General features: G+C 50.8%; 2 protein-coding genes across 3 annotated transcripts in view; one reads left to right on the plus strand and one right to left on the minus strand.

Annotated features, from left to right (window-relative positions):
- Positions 1 to 12,126, plus strand: part of Ezr (ezrin) — a 58,957-nt gene extending 46,831 nt beyond the window's left edge. Inside the window, exons 8-13 of the mRNA XM_045158901.1 lie at positions 6,013 to 6,176; positions 6,524 to 6,654; positions 8,023 to 8,183; positions 8,589 to 8,681; positions 10,292 to 10,543; positions 10,818 to 12,126. Of these exons, the coding sequence (XP_045014836.1) occupies positions 6,013 to 6,176; positions 6,524 to 6,654; positions 8,023 to 8,183; positions 8,589 to 8,681; positions 10,292 to 10,543; positions 10,818 to 10,982 (966 nt within the window). The 3' untranslated portion in view covers positions 10,983 to 12,126. The remainder of the gene's footprint in view (positions 1 to 6,012; positions 6,177 to 6,523; positions 6,655 to 8,022; positions 8,184 to 8,588; positions 8,682 to 10,291; positions 10,544 to 10,817) is intronic.
- Positions 12,127 to 12,805: 679 nt separating this feature from the next.
- Sytl3 (synaptotagmin like 3) overlaps positions 12,806 to 24,681 on the minus strand; it is a 54,762-nt gene continuing 42,886 nt past the window's right edge. For both annotated transcript variants that reach the window (XM_045159397.1, XM_045159396.1), the window contains 7 exons: positions 23,041 to 23,219; positions 21,629 to 21,731; positions 17,023 to 17,193; positions 16,351 to 16,456; positions 15,384 to 15,486; positions 14,041 to 14,246; positions 12,806 to 12,927 (listed from right to left, as the gene is read on the minus strand). In XM_045159397.1, coding sequence (XP_045015332.1) covers positions 12,818 to 12,927; positions 14,041 to 14,246; positions 15,384 to 15,486; positions 16,351 to 16,456; positions 17,023 to 17,193; positions 21,629 to 21,731; positions 23,041 to 23,219 — 978 coding nt within the window. In that variant the 3' untranslated portion in view covers positions 12,806 to 12,817. The remainder of the gene's footprint in view (positions 12,928 to 14,040; positions 14,247 to 15,383; positions 15,487 to 16,350; positions 16,457 to 17,022; positions 17,194 to 21,628; positions 21,732 to 23,040; positions 23,220 to 24,681) is intronic.

Consider the following 24,681-nt stretch of genomic DNA (forward strand, 5'->3'; position numbering starts at 1 on the left):
GCCACTAGCCTGGCAGACACGGGGCAAACGGGGCAAGATGGGGAAGGTGAGCCCCGGCACCTGAAGTTGTCCTCTGAATTCCCACACATGGGTGCCCATATACACGTACGTGAACATAGACATCATACATCACGTGAACCATACCTACACACACAAGCTGGATGCTGTACCTCAAGTGCTCAGATGGTCTTCATTCCGTAGGAGGAAAGGACAGTTCAAATCCTTGACCTCGGCCACGTGATAGGCATTTCTCAAAATGGCACATTTCTGCTGTGGCATACCCAGCTTGTACAGTGTGTATGTGGGCAGCCACCCCAATCCCAGGCACGGACCTGGGGGTAGGGCCCATGCCAGCATCTACCCAGTGCCAAGCAAAGGATAAGACGACGTGACCCTTAAGTATGAAAGACCAGAGTGTGGCTTTCAGAGCTCCCTTGAGCTTACCATGCGTGTCCAGTGCGTTGCTGGCCATCGGGGCTTCCTCACTGCCCCTCTGTGTCTTCCGTGGTGATGCCATCCTGCCTTTTGGGCATGGTCACTCTGCCTCAGCATGTGGTATTCACCTGGGCATGTCATACTCTTCCCATGTGGGAAACAGATGAGACTGGCGGGCAGGCGCTCACCCTGGGAGGACAGGCTTAGGGAAGGGATAACTTCGTCATGTCCTGGAATTTACGGGTGTAGATTGTGAGCTGTCAATTTCGAAGCTTTTAGCTGTTGTCAGCTCAGAATATTTGAGACAGATACGTGACTGTGTTAGGGTAGAAATGGCATAAGAGGGCTGGAGAGATGCCTTAGTGTTTATAGGTGCTTGCCTGCAAAGCCTGTATTTGACTCTCCAGGTCCCACGTAAGCCAAACACATAAGGTGACAAAAGCGTGCAAGGTGGTGCATGCATCTGGAGGTTGACTTCAGTGGTTGGAGGCCCTGGAGCATCAATTCTCTCAGTCTCTCTCATTTAAAAAAAGAAAGAAGAAAAGAAAGAAGTGACACAAGAATTTATGTTACCCTCCTTAGCGCCTTGTCTGGGTGTTACCACAGTTACAGACTGGGGACTTCTGAGTTTTCATGTCACTTCTGTTCCCTCCTTACAACGTTAAGTGTTAGGGAGGCCAACATGGGCTGCGTGTGTACTTAAGCTTCTTGGGGCCAAGCACCGCTTTGCAGTGGCAGACCTCCTTGGGACGTCCCAGGGTGCTGCTGACTGCCCAAGACTCTTCCCACACATGTCCTAGTCCACCGTCATTTAAAACCAGCAGGTGCTGACATTGTTGTTTGCGAAAGTATTTTCTTTATTGAAACGTTTCCTGCTGTTTGTAAACTCTAGACTCCTTCTCCATGGGGAGTCACATGGTCCTTTAAAATTAAACCAGTATTTCGCATACTCTCAAGCTCCATGGTAACAGTTCACATCAACATGCAACCTCACCAGCTGAGGGTCATAGTGTACCCATGTTATATGGGCAGTGAGATTGGCACAGTTAGAAGAGCAAGGACATGCTGAAGTCTGTGGGCAGATGATTGTTGACTCAGTGAGATGCTTCTGATTTTATAGATTTTATAGAAGCAGAAGTTATTTCTGGGCTATACTGTTTCAGAGAGAAAGAGAAAAAGAGAGTGATGGAAAGAGAGAAGAGAGTGCTGGCATATAGTTAAACTTGTGAAAACATGAAAATGTTTCACAATTGTAAAATGTCATAGAAGCAGTTGCAATTCCTCTGGCTCAAAAAAACATTGGTGTGGCCGGGCGTGGTGGCACACGTCTTTAATCCCAGCACTAGGGAGCCAGAGGTAGGAGAATCGCTGTGAGTTCAAGGCCACCCTGAGACTCCATAGTGAATTCCAGGTCAGCCTGGGCTAGAGTGAGACCCTACCTCAAAAAGCCAAAAGCCAAAAAAAAAAAAAAAAACATTGGTATGGACACAGTCACTCCTGAACAGGTCTGTAGGAACCCTCACTCAAAAAGAAGAGAAAGGCCGGGCATGGTGGCACATGCCTTTAATTCCAGCACTCAGGAGGGAGAGATGGGAGGATCACAGTGAGTTCAAGGCCAGCCTGGGCTAGAATGAGACCCTGCCTTGAAAAACAAAACAAAAGTGCTAGAGGGATTGCCTAGTGGTTAAGGCACTTGCCTGAGAAGTCTAAGGGGTTTGATTCTCCAGATCCCACATAAGCCGGATGCACATGATGGCTGGAGTTCGTTTGCAGTGGCTAGAGGCCCTGGCATGCCCAAAGAGAGAGAGAAAAGGGGCCATTGCCCACTGTGTTCCAGGGTTGTACCCATGGCATGGACAGTCATAGTTCTCCATTCGGGTAGAAGAAAGGAATAAAGCCAGGCTAGTAGATTCTGGTGGTGACTCCAATGCTGCCACCATGCTGACAAGTGACGTGCTCTAAGGAGATGGAGGAATGGAGGAGCGATCCCGTGCGTAGTTCAGACCCTGGAGGTGTCACCGGGGAGGCAGCGTTGTCTGGGGCTGGGGGGTGGTGAGAGGAAGTAGGGTCCTCCTCACCCTCCCACCTCAGCAGGGCTGCCCAGTGGCTCTACCTAGCCTCAGTGTTTCACTGTGGGTAGAAGAAAGCCACATGTTCACGTTTTAAAAGGTTTACATAACAAGCAGGGGACTGGAGAGATGGCTTAGTGGTTATGGCGCTTGCCTGTGAAGCCTAAGGACCCAGGTTTGATTCTCCAGGTCCCATGTAAGCCAGATGTACATGGTGACACATGCATCTGGAGTTCATTTGTAGCGGCTAGAGGCCCTGGTATGCCTATATTCTCCCTCCCTCTCTGTGTCTCTCTAATAAAGAAATAATAATTTTTTTTTTTTTTTTTTTTGGTTTTTTTCAAGGTAGGGTCTTGCTCTAACCCAGGCTGACCTGGAAGTCACTATGAAGTCTCAGGGTAGCCTTGAACTCAGCAATCCTCCTATCTTGGCCTCCTGATTGCTGGGATTAAGGCGTGTACCACCACGCCCAGCTAAGTTTTTTTTTTTTTTTTTTTTTTAATGTTTAAAAAAACAGAAGCAGGGCTGGAGAGAGGGCTCAGCGGTTAAGGCGCTTACCTGAAAAGCCTAAGGACCTGGGTTCGATTCCCCAGTACCCACATAAAGCCAGATGCACAAGGTGGCACAGGTGTCTGGAGTTCACTTGCAGTGGCTAGAGGCCCTGGTGCACCCATTCATTCTTTCCTTCCCTCCTTGCAAATAAATAAGATTTTAAAAAGCAGAAGTAGAAACCCTGATGGGAGAAGGTGTGGGGTTCTTATCCGGCACCTCCTTGCAGAGGGTGCCTTGGAGCCTGCCATTTTCTTCAGGGAACTTGAAAAACCTGCTCTGGAGAACCAGCTGTATATTAAAAGCTAGCTAGCTGCTTCTCTGCCAAGTCACACAGCACGCTGGGGCCACATTTGGACTCTTATGGCCTGCCCAGGCGGCCTGTGAGGGGCTGAGGTAGTCCACCTGTCCCTTCCCCATAGAGCCTTTGGTAGCTGTGGCCTCCCAGAAAAGGCAGAAGGCTTTCAGGCAACTGCTTAACTAACCACTTCTGAGTTGTTGGAAGAGGTCTCGTGTCTGCTCAGCTGCTTCGCTCAAGCCCTCTGACAGGCCGCCTCAGCGCCCTGTTCTGGGCCACAGAGACAGGCCTCGGGAGGGCAGCTTCCCGGAAGTCCTGCCCGGGCTTCCGGCTTCCGGCTCCTTGGCCTGGCTGGATTGGAAGGGATTTGCCTTCTTTTTTCTGCGTACTTTTCCTCACTGCTGGTTTCCTTTTTTTTTATAGCTCAGGTCGTCTACCAGTTGAGAAAGTTGCCCCTCAGTCTCCTCCTGTTGTGGTTTTGTGCTGAGAAGCACAGTTTGGGTGCTTGAAATTAGAAGGCTTTGTCTTTATTTTTAACTTTGAGAAACTCGGCTTCCTCAAAGGTATAGGAGAGATTCCCTCTCCTCACCCACACAGCAGCCAACTCCTAGTAGTTTCGAGACCTGTCTTCTGGGGACAGGGTAGGAGCAGCTCCGTGTTAACCTGCAGCTTTGACCCTTGAAATATTTTGATTGATTGATTTTTTTTTTTTTTTTCCTAAAGGGGAGTTGGTAAAAATGAGTCACAATGGAACGTATTTGGGCAGTGTGCCTCTGCAACTATAACATAAGGTTGTTTTCTCTTGTGTAATGAGATAGTTGGGTAATAAAAATTCCTATTTCTCTTAGCTCTTTGGACTCCTCCCTGGGAAACCCGATGATTTAATAACCACTGTGTGTGAAACCAGAGGAGAGCCCCACCCCAGGAAGTTCAGGGTTCGGCTGGCCTCAGCCTCCTACCCCAAGGCTTCGGGGACCCATGAAAGACGAGCAGCTACTTGGGCTGTACTTGGGTGTGTCACCCCACTAGTCCAGTGTGGCTTTGGGGTTGGGGGGAGGGGACAAATGTGCTGCTGTCTTCCCACCCTGCCTCCTGTTCCAGGTGGTCAAGAGGAAGCCAACAGGCATTTTCAAATGCCTCAGTTGGGCTCCTCCTCTGTTCCCTAAGTGAACCTCTGGCAGAAAGGAGTCAGGATCCAAGGCCCTCTGTCATCCCCTGCCCTAAATTTGTGTGGCCACAAAATTTCCCCAACATTCTGTCGCCATGGAGAAGCCTTCTCTGATGGGGGGTTAACACAGCAGCCGCGTCAGTGAGCGGTCACTTTGCCGTCACTCAGCTTTTACTGTCCCAGGTACGGTTTGCGCCCCTTACGAACGTAACCGATTTAATCCTCATGACAGCCGCTAAGATACTGTCACCCCATCCCATGTGGACATTGGGGCTGAGTGATGAAGTGAAGTGACTTGTTGAGGGCAGGACGTAGACCCGCTGATAGGTATTCGCTGGGAAGACAGAGATGTGGGGACACACCGTCTGTTGGGAGTCAGAAATGCCAGCGCAAGGTAGCGCAGTAACATGTTAGCTCGCTGTGGCAGGACCCCCCCCCACACCCGGCCCATCATCCGCAGAAGAGGGGCTGGGACCCTTCAGTGGACAGCACTAGATGATGACATGTGCACTGTCAAGATGGCACAGATACTTGCGTGGGCTGTAAGACTGGCACAGCAAGGCTGTGGCATGTGTCAGGCTCAGGAATCTGGAGCGCCCGGAGGTCAGGATGGCGACCTGACTGTGAGCCGGTGGCAGTGTGAGACCTGAGAGGCTGGGGCAGAGGAGACAGGAAGCTCAGGAGAAGTTAAGGTAGTCCACAAAAGAATGTGTCTGGGGGGCATGGTGACGGGGGCTGTGGGACTGAAGAGGGTCAACACCAAACGTGGTGCCCAGAAAGCAGGGCAGCACTGGGCCACTTCTCAAGCCTGGGAGAGACCTTGCTGTGTGAGATCCATGCTCTGAAGTTCACACACTTGTACACACATGGACCACAGATCAGAAACCCTCCCTCCTCCACTTGCCCCGTAGAACAGTCATTCTAGGTCCTGAGAATATACATTTCTGGCTCCATCCTCTGCTCCATTTGGCCTCTTCAAAAAAGCTCAAGATGGACTGGAGAGATGGCTCAGTGGTGAAGGCTCTTGCCTGCAGAGCCTAACAACCTGAGTTCAGTTCCCCAGGATCCACATAAAGCCAGATACACAGAATGACACATGCATCTGGAGTTCAGTTGCAGTGGCTGGAGGCCCTGGTGCACCCATTCTGTGTCTCTTCTCTCTGACTCTTTTGCAAATAATTGAATAATTTTTTTTGTTGTTTTGGGTTTCTGAGGTAGGGGCTCACTCTAGCTCAGGCTGACCTGGAATTCACCATACTGTCTCAGGGTGACCTTGAACTCTCAGTGATCCTCCTACCTCTGCCTCCCAAGTACTGGGATTAAAGGTGTGTGCCACCACGCCCTGCTAGTTTTTTGTTTTTTCCAGTCAACATATGGGGACTTTATTAGGTCCCCAAGGCCGTGGCTTTACTTGACCTTCTTCTTGGGGCGAAGGTCTGGGGCAAGGAAGCCATCCCACGTGGGGTCCACGTCACCCCTGTTGTGTTCCGCAGGACTTTGTGTTCTACGCTCCCCGTCTGAGAATCAACAAGCGGATCCTGCAGCTCTGCATGGGGAACCACGAGCTGTACATGCGCCGCAGGAAGCCGGACACCATCGAGGTGCAGCAGATGAAGGCCCAGGCGCGGGAGGAGAAGCACCAGAAGCAGCTGGAGCGGTGAGTGGCCCCACGTGCGACGGACGTCACAGCCAGCTGCCGGACAGCCAGGGCAGCGGCACCCCGGGCAGCCGTGTTCTTCCTGCATGCTAGAGCCTGGGGGAATGGAACCTGGATCCCAGGCTTCTGAAGCCTTGCCTGGGCGTTCCTGTTCCTATGGTGCCACCCAGGTCCCCTGCATCACAGACCGCGCAGGCATGGGCTGTGGACCCCTTCGCTTCTGACCCGGCCGAGACCTACCAGGATGGCAGCTGTGGGGGGCGGTGGGGGGGGGGGGTTGTGCCCACTGTGGACCGAGGCGTGCCCAGAGCCTGATCCTCGGTGCCGCCGCCTCCTCCCTGTGCCAGGCAACAGTTGGAAACCGAGAAGAAGAGGAGAGAGACCGTGGAGAGGGAAAAGGAGCAGATGCTGCGCGAGAAGGAGGAGTTGATGATGCGGCTGCAGGACTACGAGCAGAAGACCAAGAAGGCCGAGAAAGGTCAGGGGCCACGGGCCGTCCTCGGCGGTCCTGCTGGGGCCCGGTGTCTGCTCCCACACACAGGCAGGCCGGTTCCCCAGGATGGACTCCCTTAAGAGCGTAGGTCTCAGTTGCACACAGTCCCCCAAAACGGACCAGAGAGATGATAACGCAGCTATTAGAGGAGAAGGTGATTCTGGGGGCGATCCCTGCACCCATGTAAAAAGCCGGGCATGGCCACTCATGCCTATAGTCCCGATTTGTGTGGGGCGCAGCTTGGAGAGTCACTGGGGCTCACTGGTGAGCTAGTCTGGTGGGCTCAGCTATGGGGGAACAAACAAAGAAACAGCATCCGCTGTGAAAATGTGCATACACTATACATGTATGTGCCCCACATACACTCCACAAACACGCCAAAAAAAGCAATTCTGAGCTTTATTAACTTCAGTGCTCATTGTTTTTTAATTCTCCCACAATTCTTTGAACTAAGTTACCAAGTCACCACCGTCTTCCCGAGAAAAACATTAAGGGTCAGTGAGACAGAGCCCACAATCAAACTCCAGTGAGTCACAGAGCCACGGGACGCTGCCCTTGCTACCAAACACGCATACTCAACAGCTAAGATCAGGGCTGCAGAAGAGGCTTAGCGGTTAAGGCACTCGCCTGCAAAGCCAGGGGCCCATGTTCAACCCTCCAGATCCCACGTAAGCCAAGACGCACAAGTTGCTGCAAGTGTGCAAGGTTGCGCGTGTGCACAAGATGGCACACATGTCCAGAGTCAGTTTGCCGTGGCGGGAGGCCCTGGTGCACCCATTCTCTCTCTGCTTCTTTCTCTCAAATAAATAAAATATATATATTAAAAAAATTTTTAAAAAGTCCCAGATCAAAGCCCCTTGTTGGCATGCTTACTACTATCACAACCAACTGTGGTGACAACTCCAACACACGTTCCAGGATCAAGGGCTCAGCCCTGCCCTTCAGGGCATTCAGAGCAGAGGAGAGATGACGCGTGCTGGAGCCCACGACACTTAGCAGGCCGTTTCCGTGTCCTAGCCAGTGCCCAGATGATGTTGTGGTTGACGAGGTGATGGTGCCCAGAGGCTATAGGACCAGACTTGCTCAGCAGAGGAATGACTGGTCATCTCTGCACAGTGGCCCCCAACAGGCTTGAGGAGGTTGTCATGGAAACATAACATGGATGAGCCTTGAGATGTCTCTAGGGGAGGCGTACCACCCACCCTGTGACTCAATCCAGGACTTTGTGGTTCTGGGATTAGCTTCCATCCATCCTCTCCTCCTTCAGCCCACCTGGATTGGGAATGGAAGGTTAGGACCCCTCAAGTTCTTGGCCTAGGGTTTCCAACCCACTCGGATCTGTGCCCTCTGTAGAGCTCTCAGAGCAGATCGAGAGGGCGCTCCAGCTGGAGGACGAGAGGAAGCGAGCCCAGGAGGAGGCCGAGCGCCTGGAGGCTGACCGCGTGGCCGCCCTGCGGGCCAAGGAGGAGCTGGAGAGACAGGCCCAGGATCAGATAAAGAGCCAGGAGCAGCTGGTAAGGACTGCCTGGGTTTCAAGATGCTGAATTATGGAGAGTGGCACCTGCCTGGCAGAGGCTGTCAGCTGGGGCTGTAAGTGGATCTGCCAAAGGAGATGGCAGCCACAGATTGGGCCGGGGGGGGGGGGACTGGGGGAGGCAGGCTTGTCTGAGTCCCCAATAAGAAAAGTGATCATGTGTGTGGTGTGTGGGGTACCACAGAGACATGAGGTGGAACTGCTGGGTCCTGTTGTCATGGGGAAGTTTGAAGGCAGAGACACCACTTATCACTAGGAAGGACAGACTGACACACACACACACACACACACACACACACACACACAGAGAGAGAGAGAGAGAGAGAGAGAGAGCTCACAATGGATTCTGCCAGGAGTCCAGAAACCACTTTACCCGCCCTTCTAGGCCACAGAGCTGGCGGAGTACACCGCCAAGATCGCGCTGCTGGAGGAGGCGCGGCGACGCAAGGAGGACGAAGTTGAGGAGTGGCAGCACCGGGTGAGTCTGTGCCCCGGAAACTGTGAGTGGTCGTGGGGTACGGCCTGCGGGGGACGGGGAGTTAGAGGGAAATATGGTTTAGCCTGAGGTCACATCAAGAGCTTCTGAGACCTTTCACAATCCTCTGCAGATGCCATCAGTACTAGCGAGACAGAAAGCCCCCCAGGAGTAGGCTTGACCTTACACACCAGTGAGTACGTGCTGGTGTTGGATTAGCCGAGGAACAAAGACCTACTTATTCATTTCCCCAATTTGTTCCCACCTCCCGCACTGCTCAGCCATCATCAGACACCCCTGATCGGGAACAAGTTTTAAATCCGCTTACTCGGGCATCCCCTGCAATAGGGGTCACGGAGCTTAAAACAGGAGCTGGCTGTTGGAGTCCACTGTAGGACCTTGGAGGTTTCCAGGCAAGGTTTGATGACCGAGCTTCTGTCCCTCAGCTGTGTGAGTGGGGGCTCAAACTCTGAACCTTGGTTTCCCCACAGAACAGGGGCAACATCCAACATGTCAGAAATCCCGTATACAGGTCAGCTGGAGCAGAGATCACAAGCCTTACGCAGTCTATCCCTGCAGACAAGTCCCCGTGCCCTCCAGGACAGGGCACTGCCTACGTAGCCTGGCGTTGCCCATCCCTACCCCATTCCAGTTTCCCAAGTGGTTACGAGCAGAACAGCTCTTAGATTATTGGAGAAAGTACTCATTATAAAACATTAAGTGGAAAAGCCTGGGTTTTTTTTTTTTAATTTCTTTCTTTCTTTCTTTGAAAGAGAGAGAAAGAATATGGGCACACTAGGGCTTCCAGCTGTTGCAAATGAACTTCAGATGAATGCACCACTTAGTTCAGCTGGCTTTACTGGGTACTAGGGAGCCGAACCCAGGCCATCTGGCTTTGTAAGCAAGCACTTTAACCGCTGAGCCATCTCTCCAGCCCAAGAAGCTTATTTAAAAAAACAGATCAGATTAGGCTCACATCCAGAAAGGGGATGAAGGTGATAGGAGCGAGTCTGTGCCCCATACTGATGCTGGCAGATTCAAGGTGATGGGCAGGAAGGTTCTTGATGACCAAGCAGCCCCCCTAAGAGAGACAGACACACACACAGACACTGCTCATGGCGACATTAGTAGTTGTAGGACTTGGCTAGTTTAATGATAGATTATCAGGAACACAGACAAATGACTATATACTGGGATTATAGACAGAAATGCTACTTCAAAAGTATACCTGGGGGCTGGAGAGATGGCTTAGCAGGTAAGGCACTTGGCTGCAAAGCCTAAGGACCCGGGGGTCCATTCCCTAGCACCCACATAAAGCCAGATGCACAAGGTGGTGCATGCGTCTGGAGTTTGTTTGCAGTGGCTGGAGGCCCTGGCACACCCATTGTCTATCTCTCTATATCTATCTCTGTCTCTCAAATAAATACAGATAAATAAAACATTCAGAAACGATCTGGTCTGCGGCATCTCAGTATGAGTGGTGACTGCAGAGAGAAGGCCCTGCGAACCTCCGCTCCGGTTCTGGGAGCCAGGCGGAGGCAGCGAGAACGCACCACCACTTCTTTAAAGGCAGTGGGGGAGGAGCCCTAACCCGTCTACTAATGTCTCCAAAGGCCAAGGAAGCCCAGGACGACCTGGTGAAGACCAAGGAGGAGCTGCACCTGGTAATGACGGCGCCCCCGCCCCCGCCGCCCCCAGCCTACGAGCCCGTGAACTTCCACGTGCAGGAAGGTCTGCAGGACGAGGGTGCGGATCCCACGGGCTACAGCGCCGAGCTGTCCAGCGAGGGCATCCTGGACGACCGCAACGAGGAGAAGCGCATCACCGAGGCCGAGAAGAACGAGCGCGTCCAGCGGCAGCTGCTGGTGAGCGGGGCGGGCGGGCGGGCGGGCGTGGGGCTCGGGGGGCCTCCCAGGAGCGCTTATTTTGCTTCCATCCACCCAAGCCGGCTTTGCACAGGGCCACCTCGAGCTGATCCCAGCCAGCGCCCTCTCCTCCTGCCTGCTCTTCCACGATCCCTAGGAGAGGGATCTCACCACCCCCCACCCCCACCAGCCGCTCCACGGGGTCACTGTGATGTCGCTGGGACATTGTGGCACGAACAGGTAGGTAACGAGTACCGACTGCCCCGTGTTGCAGACCCTGAGCAACGAGCTGTCCCAGGCCAGAGATGAGAACAAGAGGACCCACAATGACATCATCCACAACGAGAACATGAGGCAAGGCCGGGACAAGTACAAGACGCTGCGGCAGATCCGGCAGGGCAACACCAAGCAGCGGATCGACGAGTTCGAGGCGATGTAAAAGGCCGGGACTGAGGGTGGAGGGCGCCTCGCCGCGGGGCTCTGCCGCACTTGGCTCTTGAGTACTCTAAATCTAGAAACCTCCCTCCCTGCCCCCAATGTGTTCCAGTACCTTTAAAAAAAAAAAAAAAGAGCAGTTACCTGGCAGAAGTGTTCTGGCCCGGAACCCATGGAAGCCTTCCCGGTTGATTCTTCCAGCTGTATCGTAGTGCCAAACAGGCCTGATTTTGATGCGAGTAACGGAATCTCTTCCTGCTTCATGCTTGGAGCAGGGCCGATGGGCTTCAGGTGCCTGTAAAGCCTAACAAGCTTCGCGCCGGCCCACGTGACTCGAGGTTCACTGTCATTAAGACCACACTCCGCGGCTCACATGTGTGCCATACCTTCCCTAGTTTTGAAATGAGCTGATTGTTTGATTTGTTCTTGATTTCTATGAAGGATCCCTCTCTGCGTTTTGAGGGGTGAAAATTATTCTGAAATTTGAGTCTTAGTAAACACTCCTCCCCACACAATGATTTCCTCCCTCCAGACACCAGTGGAGGCTGCTGGCAGAATCTGTAGCAGTCATTCAGAGTGAACAGTACAGGACTCTCTGATTTAAAAAGCAAAACAAAAAAAAAAAAAAACCTTGTTTTCATCCTTAACTGTTAGAATACATTGTTGGACTTATATACCTAATGATCTGCTATAGAGTATAGTATTTATATATGTGATAATATGGGTTTGTAACATTAGTTTTAAAAAGGGAAAGTTTTGTTCTGTATATTTTGTTACCTTTTACAGAATAAAAAAAAAATATTACATATTAAAACCATGTCATCACGGCACTTGATCTGACGTGATGTAAGGATAGTAATGAAGCCGATTACCTGCTGTAATCACACCTGTACAAAAAATCATAAGTGTTCCTGGTGCACGGAACTGCACACTTCCGTTTTCTATCTAAGCTTCTTGTTTGAAAAGCATGCATTCGTTATAAGATCATTCAGACTCCAGCCATGAAGGGACCCACACCCGTTTGTCGCGAGCGCCTCGCTCTCGCCCGCTCTCGTTCTGTCTTCCTGTTCATGGGCTGCTCCAGCTACGGTGTCACGTGCAGGTGAGCCCACACTGCACACATACGCAATAAAAGCTCTCCGAGGCAATGTCCAGCAGTGGGTGTCTGCTTGCGTGGTGGGGGGCTGGGCTCGGCTGGGTTCTGTGTAGCGCCCTAGGAGGGACACTCGAGTCCCTTGGGACCCCTAGCAATCACTAGCTGGAAAGCAGGGTTCCTCCCCAGCTGTCTGCAGCTAACCTGTGCTGAGGGGTGAGGTGGGGGGTTCTACAGGAGAGGATGAGGACTAGAATGCCCCCCCCACACACACACACACATGCACACGAGGTCAAAGACAGGCTTTTCACTGTAAATAAACACTGGCAGGCATGTGTCGCCCCTTGAACATTTATTAAAATCAGACCATTTTCCACATCTCTCAAGAGGCAGTGAACCCCTGAGACCTATGTAGCCATGGTAATTGCTCTTTAAAACACACACAGAGCTGGGCGTGGTGGCGCACGCCTTTAATCCCAGCACTCGGGAGGCAGAGGTAGGAGGATCGCCGAGAGTTCGAGGCCACCCTGAGACTACATAGTGAATTCCAGGTCAGCCTGAGCCAGAGTGAGACCCTAACTTGAAAAACCAAAAAAAAAAATAGAATAAAACACACACAGGTATGGTGCAGGGAGATTGGGATGCTCTAGGCAGGTGACCAAACTGTAGTCAAGTGCATATGATTCAGAGGTTCTGGGCCCACATCGACCTCACGTCCCTCTGACTCCCGCAGGGCGGGCGGCGCCTCAGTACAGGGTGAGTGTCATGTCAGTCCATAGGTTGGGGCTGGACAGGACTTTCTGCCACTGAAGCTTTGACTGCGAGCATGAATCCGCGTCTCCAGCCGCACCTGCCTCTGTAATGACACAAGTCCACAGTGGTTGATAAGGACTCATCCTTCCTCAGCTTCTTTTTTTTTTTTGTAAAAACAAATGGCAGTGAGAAGTGTGTGTCGTACCAACTCAAGACTGCATGAAAATGCCAACCTGGCCCAGCAGTTACAGGAGCTCGCTGGCAAAGCCTGATGGCCCAGCTACCCATTTAAAGCCCACTTGTCACTGGCTGGGAGCAACAAGAGACTCTTGACACACACATAAAAAGCCAGCTTCAGATGACTAAGTCTCTGCATCAGGTGCCGGTGTCGTGAGGAACAGAATGTGCTGAGACATTTCTCAGGACAGTCCCCCCCAAAAAAAAACGTGACCCCTGTTCCCATAGTTTAAAGAGAGGAGGAGACCGAGTGGCTGATTCTTCCCCATGGGAAGTTGCTGACCTTAATACCAAGGCTGGGTGGTGGGGAACTATCTCAGCCTCGGACCCATTTGTTGGTGGAATGGATTTCCCAGAGGAAGAGATTATGTCCTGTTTAGTATTCCTTTGGGGGGGGCGGGGGAACCTAGCAGTATTATTGGGTAACTCTCAGTTGGAGGTCTGTGGAGTTGTGTGTAGTTATTTTGGGGGGGGGGGCGCCAGCGCTGCAGCTAAATGGGGCCTAGAACCTGCCTGCTCCCAGCAGGGCATTTCCCACACAATGCCAGAAGCTCCCCTGGTGAATAACAGTGAATGATGCCCTTGTTTGTCCTCAGTGAAGTCTTTCCAGAACCGCCATTTGTTTGGGTTAAGGTATTTTTCCTTTTAAGAATATAATCCTCTTACGGCTGACACCAGAAACAAAGGCAAATAACTGTACCTTGCCTGTTTTGAAGCCTTAACCTTCTGTTTCCTCAGCAGATTTAAATCTGATTTAAATTGCTGAAATACTTTGCTGTATTATCACAGTGAGACCTATACTTAGGAATTGCCGTCATGGTGAGACAGGCAGCTTCAAAGCCAGTTAACTCATGACCACTGAGGGACCATTTTCTTTCCACGGTATCCACGTAGGACAGTCACTACGGATGCAAAGCTATGGCTTTCACTATTTAATAAGCTTCCAGTGACCTGTTGCCCAAGAAGTAAAGAGACTTACTTGAGCCAAGCCTGGCTCCCCCGAGCAGGCGGTCGTTCATACCGAACAGGGCTTGGTCCCAGACGGTTAACTCCAGGCTCGATCGTTTTAGCTGAGACCTGCTCACACCGTTGAACACAAAGGAGTGTTTCCACTGGGGACAGGCCTGCTTCTTGAGCACTGGGGACTTAAGTCGCAGTGTTTGCTGGTCTGGCAGAGTAAGGCAACTGAGGAAGGGAAATATAAACCCTGAGGTCACAGGTACTCAGCTTCGCAGCATTGAATTAAAACAACAAAAAAAAAAAGTAATTCTGCAAGGAACACGGATGGGAATCTCAAGGTTTGGCCACATGTCTTCTCTCTAGGATGCTCCAACTTTAGGGTAGATTGGGATTCTGAGGCATGTGGCCCTCACTGTGATGCTTCTCAGTTCCTCATACCCATCCACTGGCACAGCCCGTTAAAACCGAGGCCCAGGGAACGGGGCTCTTAGACACGTGATCTCAGCTTGCTGGGTTCTCAGGGAAAATACGTTCAGAAAAGTTAACTTGCCCAAGGCCACGCTTGGGGGACTGTAGGGTTGACTTTCCCGACAAGGTAGGTCATTGCTTTTCCATGTTGTCCGCAAAGGAGGGTTTAGCACAACAAAATAATTGTTGATTTTTTTCCCTTTGGGGGGGACTATGACTGTAGTGACTAAAAATGACAGAGTAATCCATGTGGGGGTTAATCTAAGAGGAGGTGTTAGGCTAAGGAAATGCTCACTAACCACACTCCTTTCTCACACTTGATTTCAAAACTGATTTACTGATATGGCAAGAACTGACAGAATTTGAATTTCAAATTAAAAGGTGCTATTACTGGGCCTGGGGCGATGTCTTGGTGGGTAAAGTACTTGCCATGCAAGCATAAGGACCTCAGTTCGGGTCCCCAGCACCCCATATCCCCAGCACCCCATGTAAAAGCTGGGTGTGGCGTTGTGTGCCTGTAAAGCCAGCGTTGGGGAGGAGGAGAAGGGAGACTCTGGCACTTGCTGGCTAGCTAGTCTTGCTAAATAGATGCGCTCCAAGTTCTCTCACTGAACCTGCCTAAAAAAAAAAGGTGGAATGTGACTGAGGAAGATGGTCAACATCAAACTCTGACCTCCACATACATGAGCACACATGTGTCTACATGTGTGCATAACACACATATGCCAAAAAAAAAAAAGCCAACTTTTAGCATGTCCAAATCCCATTACTTAAAAACTGACATAAGATGAATTCAAGTGGCCTATACTTTTTGGTGTTTTTTGACAGCTTTCAGGGCCATGAATATCTGCTAGAGAGCCAGTAAACAGCATCTGATTACATCCTATCACTTACCCCTTAACAAATGAGTTGAGGGTACCATCTGACCGCACCGGCAAATTCTTGGCTCCGAGCACAACCAGACAGAGTTGACCATTAAGTGACAGCTGATCGGTCCCTGGAAGGAAAGGCAGAACTCAAGTCAAGCCCATTTTTTTTTCCCTGATAAGTTAGCGTGCGGTACCAGCGGCCCCAAACGGACAGTTCCACAGCCTCCAGGCAGAAGAGGTGCACATCCCTCATAGGTTCGATCAGCTTTCCTTACACATGACCCCTGTGGTTAGGAGAGGAGGACTGTTGAAACCCAGGAAGGGTGAGAGTAGCGGAGAGAAAAGACGTGAGAGCTCCTAGCTGGTTGTCGCTAGTGGTTTGGGGACTGGGAGCCACGAGCTGCTGTGCTCACAGATGCTTGCTGAGGGCCTCGGGGCTCCAAGGCTGTTTCCTCTCCCCGCCCAAGTTGCTGAACTGTGGCAGTATGTGTCCTTCCTCTGTCCCTTCTCTACCCTCACAGCATCCCCATGCCCTCTGTAATCTAAGCTAAATCTCTGTGAAGTGCTTGAAGAGCTGCCCTTGACCCTTGCCACTTGCTGGGCAGCAGCTCTTCCCTCTGGGCATTCATGTACCAGCGCCCAGAAGTGCTCACCGGTTCCTAATGAGCCAGACTCTCAGCCCACCATGCACACTGCTGCGGAGGGGCCCCTCTCCCAACGGCCACCAGAAACTGTCCAGCCTGCAACTTAGGTGGGGTAAAGAGGGCCCTGAAGGCCTTGCCTGCTCTGGCCACTCATCTCCCCTCAGGCCATGGGTTCCAAGGAACGCTGTCCCAGGCTACCTCTGCATCTGGGTCCCTGGGTGTGTGAGATCAGTGGGCAGAGGGAAGGAAGTGCCAAGAACCATTCTTTGCCCACCTCAGACTGCCTATCCTATAGGCTTTGGGGACAGTGACCAAGACAAAGAGTTCAGGGGTCTGGAGGTCACCTACCTTCATGGGCCTCCTGGAGCTGTCTTGGCCCCACAGGGAGGACAAGTTTGGCCCGTACAGCCAGTTCACCATGATTCTGAGGAAGAGTTTCTTCAGGTTTCTCTGTCTATGGGCAAGAGGCAGAGCTCAGCAGCAGGGTCCCTCACCCAGAGCCATCTGTGCCCCTCTGGCTGTCCCAGCTCTGTCAATGCTCCCCACCAACCCCCACAAAGCCTCTCAGGCCTGGGAGAGCCCAGGGATGGGGTGGTCATGTGCCTTGTGGTCTGCGCTTCACCTGCACTGACTCGACTCTGCCACCCTCCACCACCTTGGCATGGAAGGAGCAGTTCTGCCACCTTGCAGATCAGAGACTGATGGGCTTGAGGAAACAGGCCCCGGGGGGGGGGGGATACCGAATAGCCCCAAGGAAACTTTGGATACCACTGGGCTTGAAAAAAAAAAAAGCATTGCCACAATGCCAATTCTCTCATAGCTGGCATCAGGAGTGATGCCTTTGGCTTGGTGCTCTGCTCCTAGCCTGCTTGTCAAAGGAGGCTGGTTGCTAGCAACAGAGTTGTCCCAGCACAGTGTTCACGTGGACAACAGGAGTGAGAGAGCAGAGCACACAGCCTCGCCTCTGAAACGTGAGCTCACAGTAGGAGTGGGCACACTCATCCCCAAAGCAGACATCACCTTGGTCTGAAGTGGGTACCAGCAGAAAGACTGTGTGGCACTGTCTTCAAAGTCCCATGTGGCCAGAGGAATGATGACTTCTCCAAGAAACACCCTCCGGGCAAGGGTGCCCAGGTGCCACACAGAGACCTGCAGCTGCCGGGTCATGAGCTGGGCAAGGTCCATCTGGTACTGCACAGGCAGAGACGAGGTGGTCATCAGGGTCCTCCGGCTCCACCCCAAGCCTTCCCAAGCTTCCCTCCCAGGGGCTGAGCCACAGACTGCTGCAGTAGGAATCCAGGTGTGGTAGGGTGCGCCCAGCTGTTTAGAGCCAGGAGATGGGGGGCGGGGAACAGACCTCTCCACCCACTCCCCCAGTGCCCTGGGCCTTACAGTTACTGAGAACCCTCCTATTCCCTTATTTCTCAAAACCAAAGATTTGAGTCCAGAACTCCTGGAAAAAATAACCCAAGAACTGTACCAAGGCAGGATCTGAACTTACATAGGATCAGTGTCATCCAAAAATACCAAAATCCAGGGCTGGAGAGATGGCTAAGCAGTTAAGGCATTTGCCTGTGAAGCCCAAGGACCCAGGTTCAATTCCCCAGGACTCATGTAAGCCAGATGCACAAGGGGCACATGCATCTGGAGTTCATTTGCAGTGGCTACAGGCCCTGGTGCACCCATTCTCTGTCTGTCTCTCTTCTCTCTCTCTCTCTCCTCTCTCTCTCTGCTTGCAAAAAAACACAAAAAACAAAAAAACAGGCTTTTGTTTTTTAAAAATGGTAAGTATTGGGGTGAAGGTATAGCTCAGTGGTATAGAGTGCTTACTTGGCATGTATGAAGCCCTAGGTTCTACTGCCAAAAACCACGAAAGTTCTTTTTCTTTTTCTTTTTTTTAACTTGGTTTTTCGATGTAGGGTCTCACTCTAGCTCAGGCTGACCTGGAATTCATCTGTAGTCTCGGCGGGGTAGCCTCGAACTCACAGTGATCCTCCTACCTCTGCCTCCCGAGTGCTGGGATTAAAGGTGTGTGCCACCACGCCTGGTGCCCGGCGAAAGTTCATTTTTAAAAAATGAAAATGGTTGGGCTGAGGAGATGGCTCAGCAGTTAGAGGCCCTTGTTTACAAAACCTGCTGGCTCCGTGTTCAATTCCTCAGAACCCACACAAAGTGGCACATACATCTGGAGTTTATTTGCAGTGGAAAGAGCCCTGGCACACCTAACTCACTCTCTTTTTCTCTCCTTACGAATAAATTTTTAAAACCTGCTGACTGGGGAGATGGTTTGGTGGCTAAAGCACTTTCCATGCAAACATGAGGACCCGAGTGTGGGTGACCGTCGGCCACATAAAATGGTGATGTGCGCCTGTCATCCCAGCACTGGGGAGGCAGGGACAGGAGGATCCCAAGGATTTGCAGCCAGCCACCCTAGTTGAATCAGTGAGCTCTGGTTCCCTGGGTGACCTTAGCTCATGAAAATAAAGGGGAGAAGCTGTATAGGAAGACAGTCAACATCGATTTCCAGCCTTCACATGCGCAAGCGTGTGTGCGCACGCGTGCGCACACACACACACACACGTAGAGCTCCTGAGGCACGGTTCCACGGTTCCTCTCTGTGGTCACTGGCTGGTTTTCATCTGACTTTTTAATTATTTATTTATTTGAGAGCGACAGACACAGAGAGAAAGACAGATAGAGGGAGAGAGAGAATGGGCGTGCCAGGGTTTCCAGCCTCTGCAAACGAACTCCAGACGCATGCGCCCCCTTGTGCATCTGGCTAACGTGGGACCTGGGGAACCAAGCCTCGAACCGGGGTCCTTAGGCTTCACAGGCAAGCGCTTAACCGCTAAGCCATCTCTCCAGCCCTCATCTGATTTTTAAGTCCTTGTCCTGTCTGCCCACACATCTTGCTTTATCAAAAGAACCCTAAGTCCTCCTGTTGCCATATCCTGCCCAGTGCCCCAGCAGGATCAGGCAGCCAGTTAAGCCCAGAACACAGGGCTGCACCTGCCACCCTGAGAGAAACAAGGCTGTTACAAGGTAAGGCAAGGGGCACAGCGCGGCCTAAGGCCAGTGTCTTCTGTCACTGCTCTGTGCCACTCGTTTGGCAGCTGCTTGTCCATTCCTGGGGTTCTCTTTGGCTGGTCACCATTATCTGATGAACAGGACTGTTTCCCCCCCACAAGGAGTGACTACACTGTGTCAAACAAGATCCACTTTTCCATTACCTGTGGTCTCCAAGGCCCACCCCAGTGGACCGAGGTCACTACAAACTGTGGAGTCGGCCACGGAAATGGCTTCAGAGAACGAAGCATGCAGTAACCAAGACCACTCAGAGCCGGTACCCATTACTCCCCACGCCCTCCCCAGCCTCCACCCCAAATGTCTCAAAGGAGATATGAGGCTCCCTGGAGTCCAGAGTCCAAGGAGCATGCTGATCAGAAACCTTTGACGACCTATATGTTCACAGGTACATCTCTTTTTATTTTTTTAAGATATCTTGTTTTTATTTATTTGAAAGAGAAATAGAGAGGCAGATAGCAGAAGAGAGAATGGGTACCCCAGGACCCCCAGCCACTGCAAATGAACTCCAGAAGCACGCACCATCCGGCTTACATGAGTCCTGGGGGGAATCAAACCTGGGTCCTTTGGTTTTGCAGGCAAACACTAAGCCACCTCCCCAACCCCACAGGTACTTTTCTGATGTGATAGAGTGTGCTCAAGATAGAATGAGGCAGACTCACACATGCTCCTCAAAACCTGTCAGGGTTCCCACAGCCTCGAGCTTATAAACTGGGGAGATGTGGAATAATGGTTTCCCCAAGGCTCCCTAGCTCTCAATCCCTTCCTTCTTTGCATGAGTTTAAGAATAAGTCCGGGACTGGAGAGATGGTTTAGTGGTTAAGGCACTGGCCTGTGAAGCCTAAGGACCCATGTTCTCCAGATCCCACAGAAGCCAGATGCACAAAGGTGAGGCAAGCACAAGGTCACACATGCCCACTAGGTGGCACAAGCACCTGGAAGGCGATTTCAGTAGCTGAGGTCCTGGCACACCAATTCTCTCTCTCCCTCTTTAAAATAAAATAAAAGATATTAAAGAAAAAAAGAAGTCTGGAACTGGGGAGATGGCTCGGTGAGTTCGGCTCCCCAGCTTGCACATAAACGCCGGGCACATGTGGTGACCTGCCTGCGACCCCGGAGCTCAGGAGGCAGACTCAGTAGATTCCCCAGGGCAAGCTGGCGAGCTAGGCTAGTCAACTTAGTGAGCTGTGGCTTTGAGTGAAAGATCCTGCCTCAGAGCCACAAGGATGCTCAACATGAACCTCTGCTGACTGAATTAAGACACCCAATGCCAACCTCTAGCCTCCACAAACACACGTTCATGGGCACTGCCACACACATGCACCCACAAACATGCAAACACGCATACGCACATACGCAAAGAAAAAGGCATGGCTTGTGTTGGGATGCTCTGAAATTAGGCTAGAGATAGAATCCTTCCCAATGTATCTGGACTATAAACTTGTTACAACCGGCTTAGAGAACACCCACGGGTAAAAAAATAATTATAACTGATCTCTTTGAGACTCTGCATGCAATTTAAATAAGATAGGTACAAGTTTAAAAATGTATGTATATCTTAACTAGTCCTCCTCTGGTTTCGTAAACTGAAGTCTAGCACAAAACACTTCACTAGACTTACGGTGAGTCATTCTGGATTTCGACCTAAAATGTGAGAGGGGGCTCAAGTGTCCAAGTCGGCAGGCATGTGACTCAGCAGGTGGCCGGCAGACCAACCAGCAGTGGCCTGCTGGTGGCTTACAGAGTGGAGCCTTCCAGAACAGGACATCTCAGGCCCCACCCATACCTGCTGAGTTAGCCATCCGCAACTTTTTTAAAAACCCCAGGGGGATTCCTGCACCCATGACTTGTGACGACAGCCATTCCGCTGCCGCTTTCCTGGGAGGCTCCTGCTGCTCCTCAGCTCTGGTTTCCAGCTGGTGAGCACTGGTTCCAATGCCTGCCTCCGTGTGCATCTAAAGTGCTCGGCCAGGAACACAGACCCAGGAAACAATGGTTATGATTATTCAATGAACCTGGGGCTCTGTGCCAACCCCCAGCTCCCTGTACTTGCCAAGAAAGCCCAACAAAGCCTCCTCTCCTCACCAGTGTGAGACAGCAGGATTGCTGGGCTGCCCAGTCCTGAGTTCTTCAGATATCATAACAAAGAGGCATGTCTACAAAGAATGAAACTCAACGGTTGCATCTCCAGGGGCCCTGAATGAGAATGTCCCTCCTGTGTCCAGTCAAATGCCACCAGACGATCTTTTAAGTCACTCTGAGCTCAGTTGTTTAGCAAGGCAGGTTCTTGCCCACCACTTTCTCAGAAATGATTAATCAAAGACATTCTCAAGTCTGGTGGGGTCTGTACTTTTCCTGTACGAAGGCTAATGTCCGCTTGCTGCCCACTCGCCACTGGTTGACAGAGACACAAAGAATGCATAGGTGTCTGCACTTACGATTCACTGACTCAAGGGCTTGTAAGCTGCATGTTGGACTGTGACCCCGTTGCCCAGCCTAGGGTGGGGAGGACTCCGCTCAAGAATGTTTGCCCAGCAAGTACCTTCAAGGTCTCCTCGAAGGTCGGGTCCAGAGTGTTCTTTTGGACTCCCGTCTTGCGTTTGCCCTGGGAGGACCTGTCGGGCAGCAGGTACGTCTTTACATACCTAGTGGCCAAAGGCAGAAGGGCAATATGGGTGCTCTGCATGGGGTGCAGTCAGAGGGGCAGAGTCCACACATGGGTGCTGTCTGCCTGGCTTTCCGTGGGAACTGGAGATGACAGGAAGAGCTTAGTGACCAAGACCAGGACTGGCTTGTTAGCGTTGGTCCAACACGCTTCTGACCAAGTGTTCACCATAGAATCCTCCAGAAGTTTCCTGGGAGAGGGAATAAAGCTCCCTCCTGCCTTGCTCAGGCTCTGCTCCTGGAATCTCTGTCCCCTCCTCACCTGGCACTTGATGAAGACCCTGGAACCACCTGTGTGCCAGGCCCCCTCCCTTCACCCCCACCTCTCCCACCTAACACTCCCGCCCAGCACAAGGAGCTAAAGAGGAACAGAAAGTTCACGACTTACAATTTGCTGTTTCCCCATGTGGACTTTGAACACTGCATGTACCCCTACCATCTGAGAGCCCTGGTTTTGAACTTGTACATAAGTAAAATTGCTCATATACGTTCTTTTCTCTCTCTCTCTCTGTATTTTTCATCCTTTTTCAACTTGGTCTTGTTTTGTTTTTCGAGGTAGGGTTTCACTCTAGCTCAGGCTGACCTGGAATTTACTATGTAATCACAGGGTGGCCTCGAACTCACAGCGATCCTACTACCTCTGCCTCCCGAGTGCTGGGACTAGAGGCATGTGCCACCCTGCCCGGCTAACTTGCTCTTTTTTTTTTTTTTTTTTTTTACATCATCATATGATTTGAGAGCTGGAGAGATGGCTCAGTAGTTAAGTGTGCTTCCGGCATAAGTGTGAGGGCCCAAGGGGGCCTGAGATCACCTGAATTCAAATCTTTAGAACCCATGACTCCTCACTTTTTTTTTTCTTTTTCTTTTTTCAAGGTAGGGTCTCACTCTAGCCCAGGCTGACCTAGAATTCACTACGTAGTCTCAGGGTGGCCTCAAGCTGTCAGCAATCCTCCTGCTTCTGCCTACCGAGTACTGGGATTAAAGGCGTGCATCACCATGCCTGGCTTTCTTTCTTTCTTTCTTTTTAAAATTATTTACCAAAGAGAGAGAATGGGTACACCAGAGCCTCCAGCCACTGCAAACTCCAGACACACACACCACCTTGTGCATCTGGCTTACGTGTGTACTGGGGAATCAAACCTGAGTTCTTAGGCTTCTCAGAGAACTTAACTCCAGCCCCATTTTTAAAAAATATTTATTTTCATTAATCTTGGACTCTTACTTTTCCATGTAAATTTTAGAATCAGTACCTCTATCATTTTATGTCGAAGTTTGAAAAGAATCACTTACGGATTGTACTTTTTCTTCTTCTCCTCTCCACACGCAAGGTTCTTACAGGCCTTGATGCATATCTCTAAACAATGGGTTTTAAAGCGATAGCGAATGGCAAATTCCACTTCCCCAGTCACATTAGCGTGTTCAAAATGACCCATCTCTGTGCAGGTGCTGGTAATGCTAACCAGGCTTCCCTGAAATCAAGAATGACAGAAGTAATAAATGACTTCGCAGTTCATATGCACCAGTTTACACTTTGCCAAAGTAAGTCACCACCTGCAGTGTCCTGAGAAGTGTCCTCAGAGGGCCTAGTTTTGCCCAGATACTGTCTGCCAGCAATTAAAGGTTACACCATCCCATTCTTTAATCTCGTTCACTTGGGACCGAGTGGACTATCTCCAGTACAATTGTTCAGTGATAACCTTCAGGCCAGATAGCATTCATGTGTAATGCAGCGGAGGGGGGGGAGGAGGCAGGGTCGGGTTTAGGGTCGTTGCTAAGTGTCTGAGGTTGGGAGTCTAGTGAACCCGGATTCCAGGCTATGTCAAATGGGAGAAAAGAATACTTGTCTCAGGTCGTGGAAAAGATTAAATAGAATGAGCTAGCTACGTGGAGTATGCTGTCGAAGATAACAATAAATTTTATTTAAAATCTTTATGGGTATCTAAGATTAAAAAAAAAAAAAACAACTACCCTCATAAATCGGAACACTCTAAGTTTAGATGATGAATAAAGATAAAAAGCACAGGATGTCTGGGCCTAAAAGATAAAGTCAACCACTTTGTCACTATTGAATTTGCTTAGATGACTGTCACGATTTGCATGTAATCAGGCTTGGGGCTGACTTTATGGGAATAGTGAAGCCTGGATAATTTCTGCTTCTAATCCCAGCCAGCTCCTCCACACGACCATGCATGTTGAAAAGAAACTCAGAAAGCCTACAGCAGGGCATCAGAGGCAAAAAGAAAAAGAAAATAAGTAGATATGATAGTAGATTTAACTCAAAATGTGCCGTTAATTGCAATAAGATAGAACAGACTACATGGTACAAAAATAATTATCTGACTAGATTTTTAAAAATGTGATTATCGGGCTGGAGAGATGGCTTAGCAGTTAAGCGCTTGCCTGTGAAGCCTAAGGAACCCGGTTCGAGGCTCGATTCCCCAGGACCCACGTTAGCCAGATGCACAAGGGGGCGCACACATCTGGAGTTCCTTTTCAGTGGCTGGAGGCCCTGGCGCGCCCATTCTCTCTATCTATCTACCTGCCTCTGTCTCTCTCTGTCTGTCACTTTCAAATAAATAAGTAAATAAAATAATTTTTTTAAAAATGTGATTATCTACTGATTACATGAGAGAGCTTAAATATGAATGTATAGAGGCTGGAGATATGGCTGAGAAGTTAAAGGCATTTGCTTGCAAAGCCTGATAGCCCAGGTTCGATTCCCCAGATCCCATGTAAAGTCAGACATACAAACTGGCGCATGCATCTGGAGTTTGTTTGCAGTGGCTGGAGCCCTGGTGCTCCCATTCTCATTTCATCTGTGACATGGGAGTCTATTTCACAGGGTTATGATGAAGCTCAGTGAGGAAATATGTACATAAAGATTTAGACCATGTCTGTGTGTGATTTAGGATACGTTAATCTGTTGAAAAA

The sequence above is a fragment of the Jaculus jaculus genome, chromosome 9, assembly GCF_020740685.1.
Source record: "Jaculus jaculus isolate mJacJac1 chromosome 9, mJacJac1.mat.Y.cur, whole genome shotgun sequence".
In the NCBI taxonomy this organism is placed as follows: Eukaryota; Metazoa; Chordata; class Mammalia; order Rodentia; family Dipodidae; genus Jaculus; species Jaculus jaculus.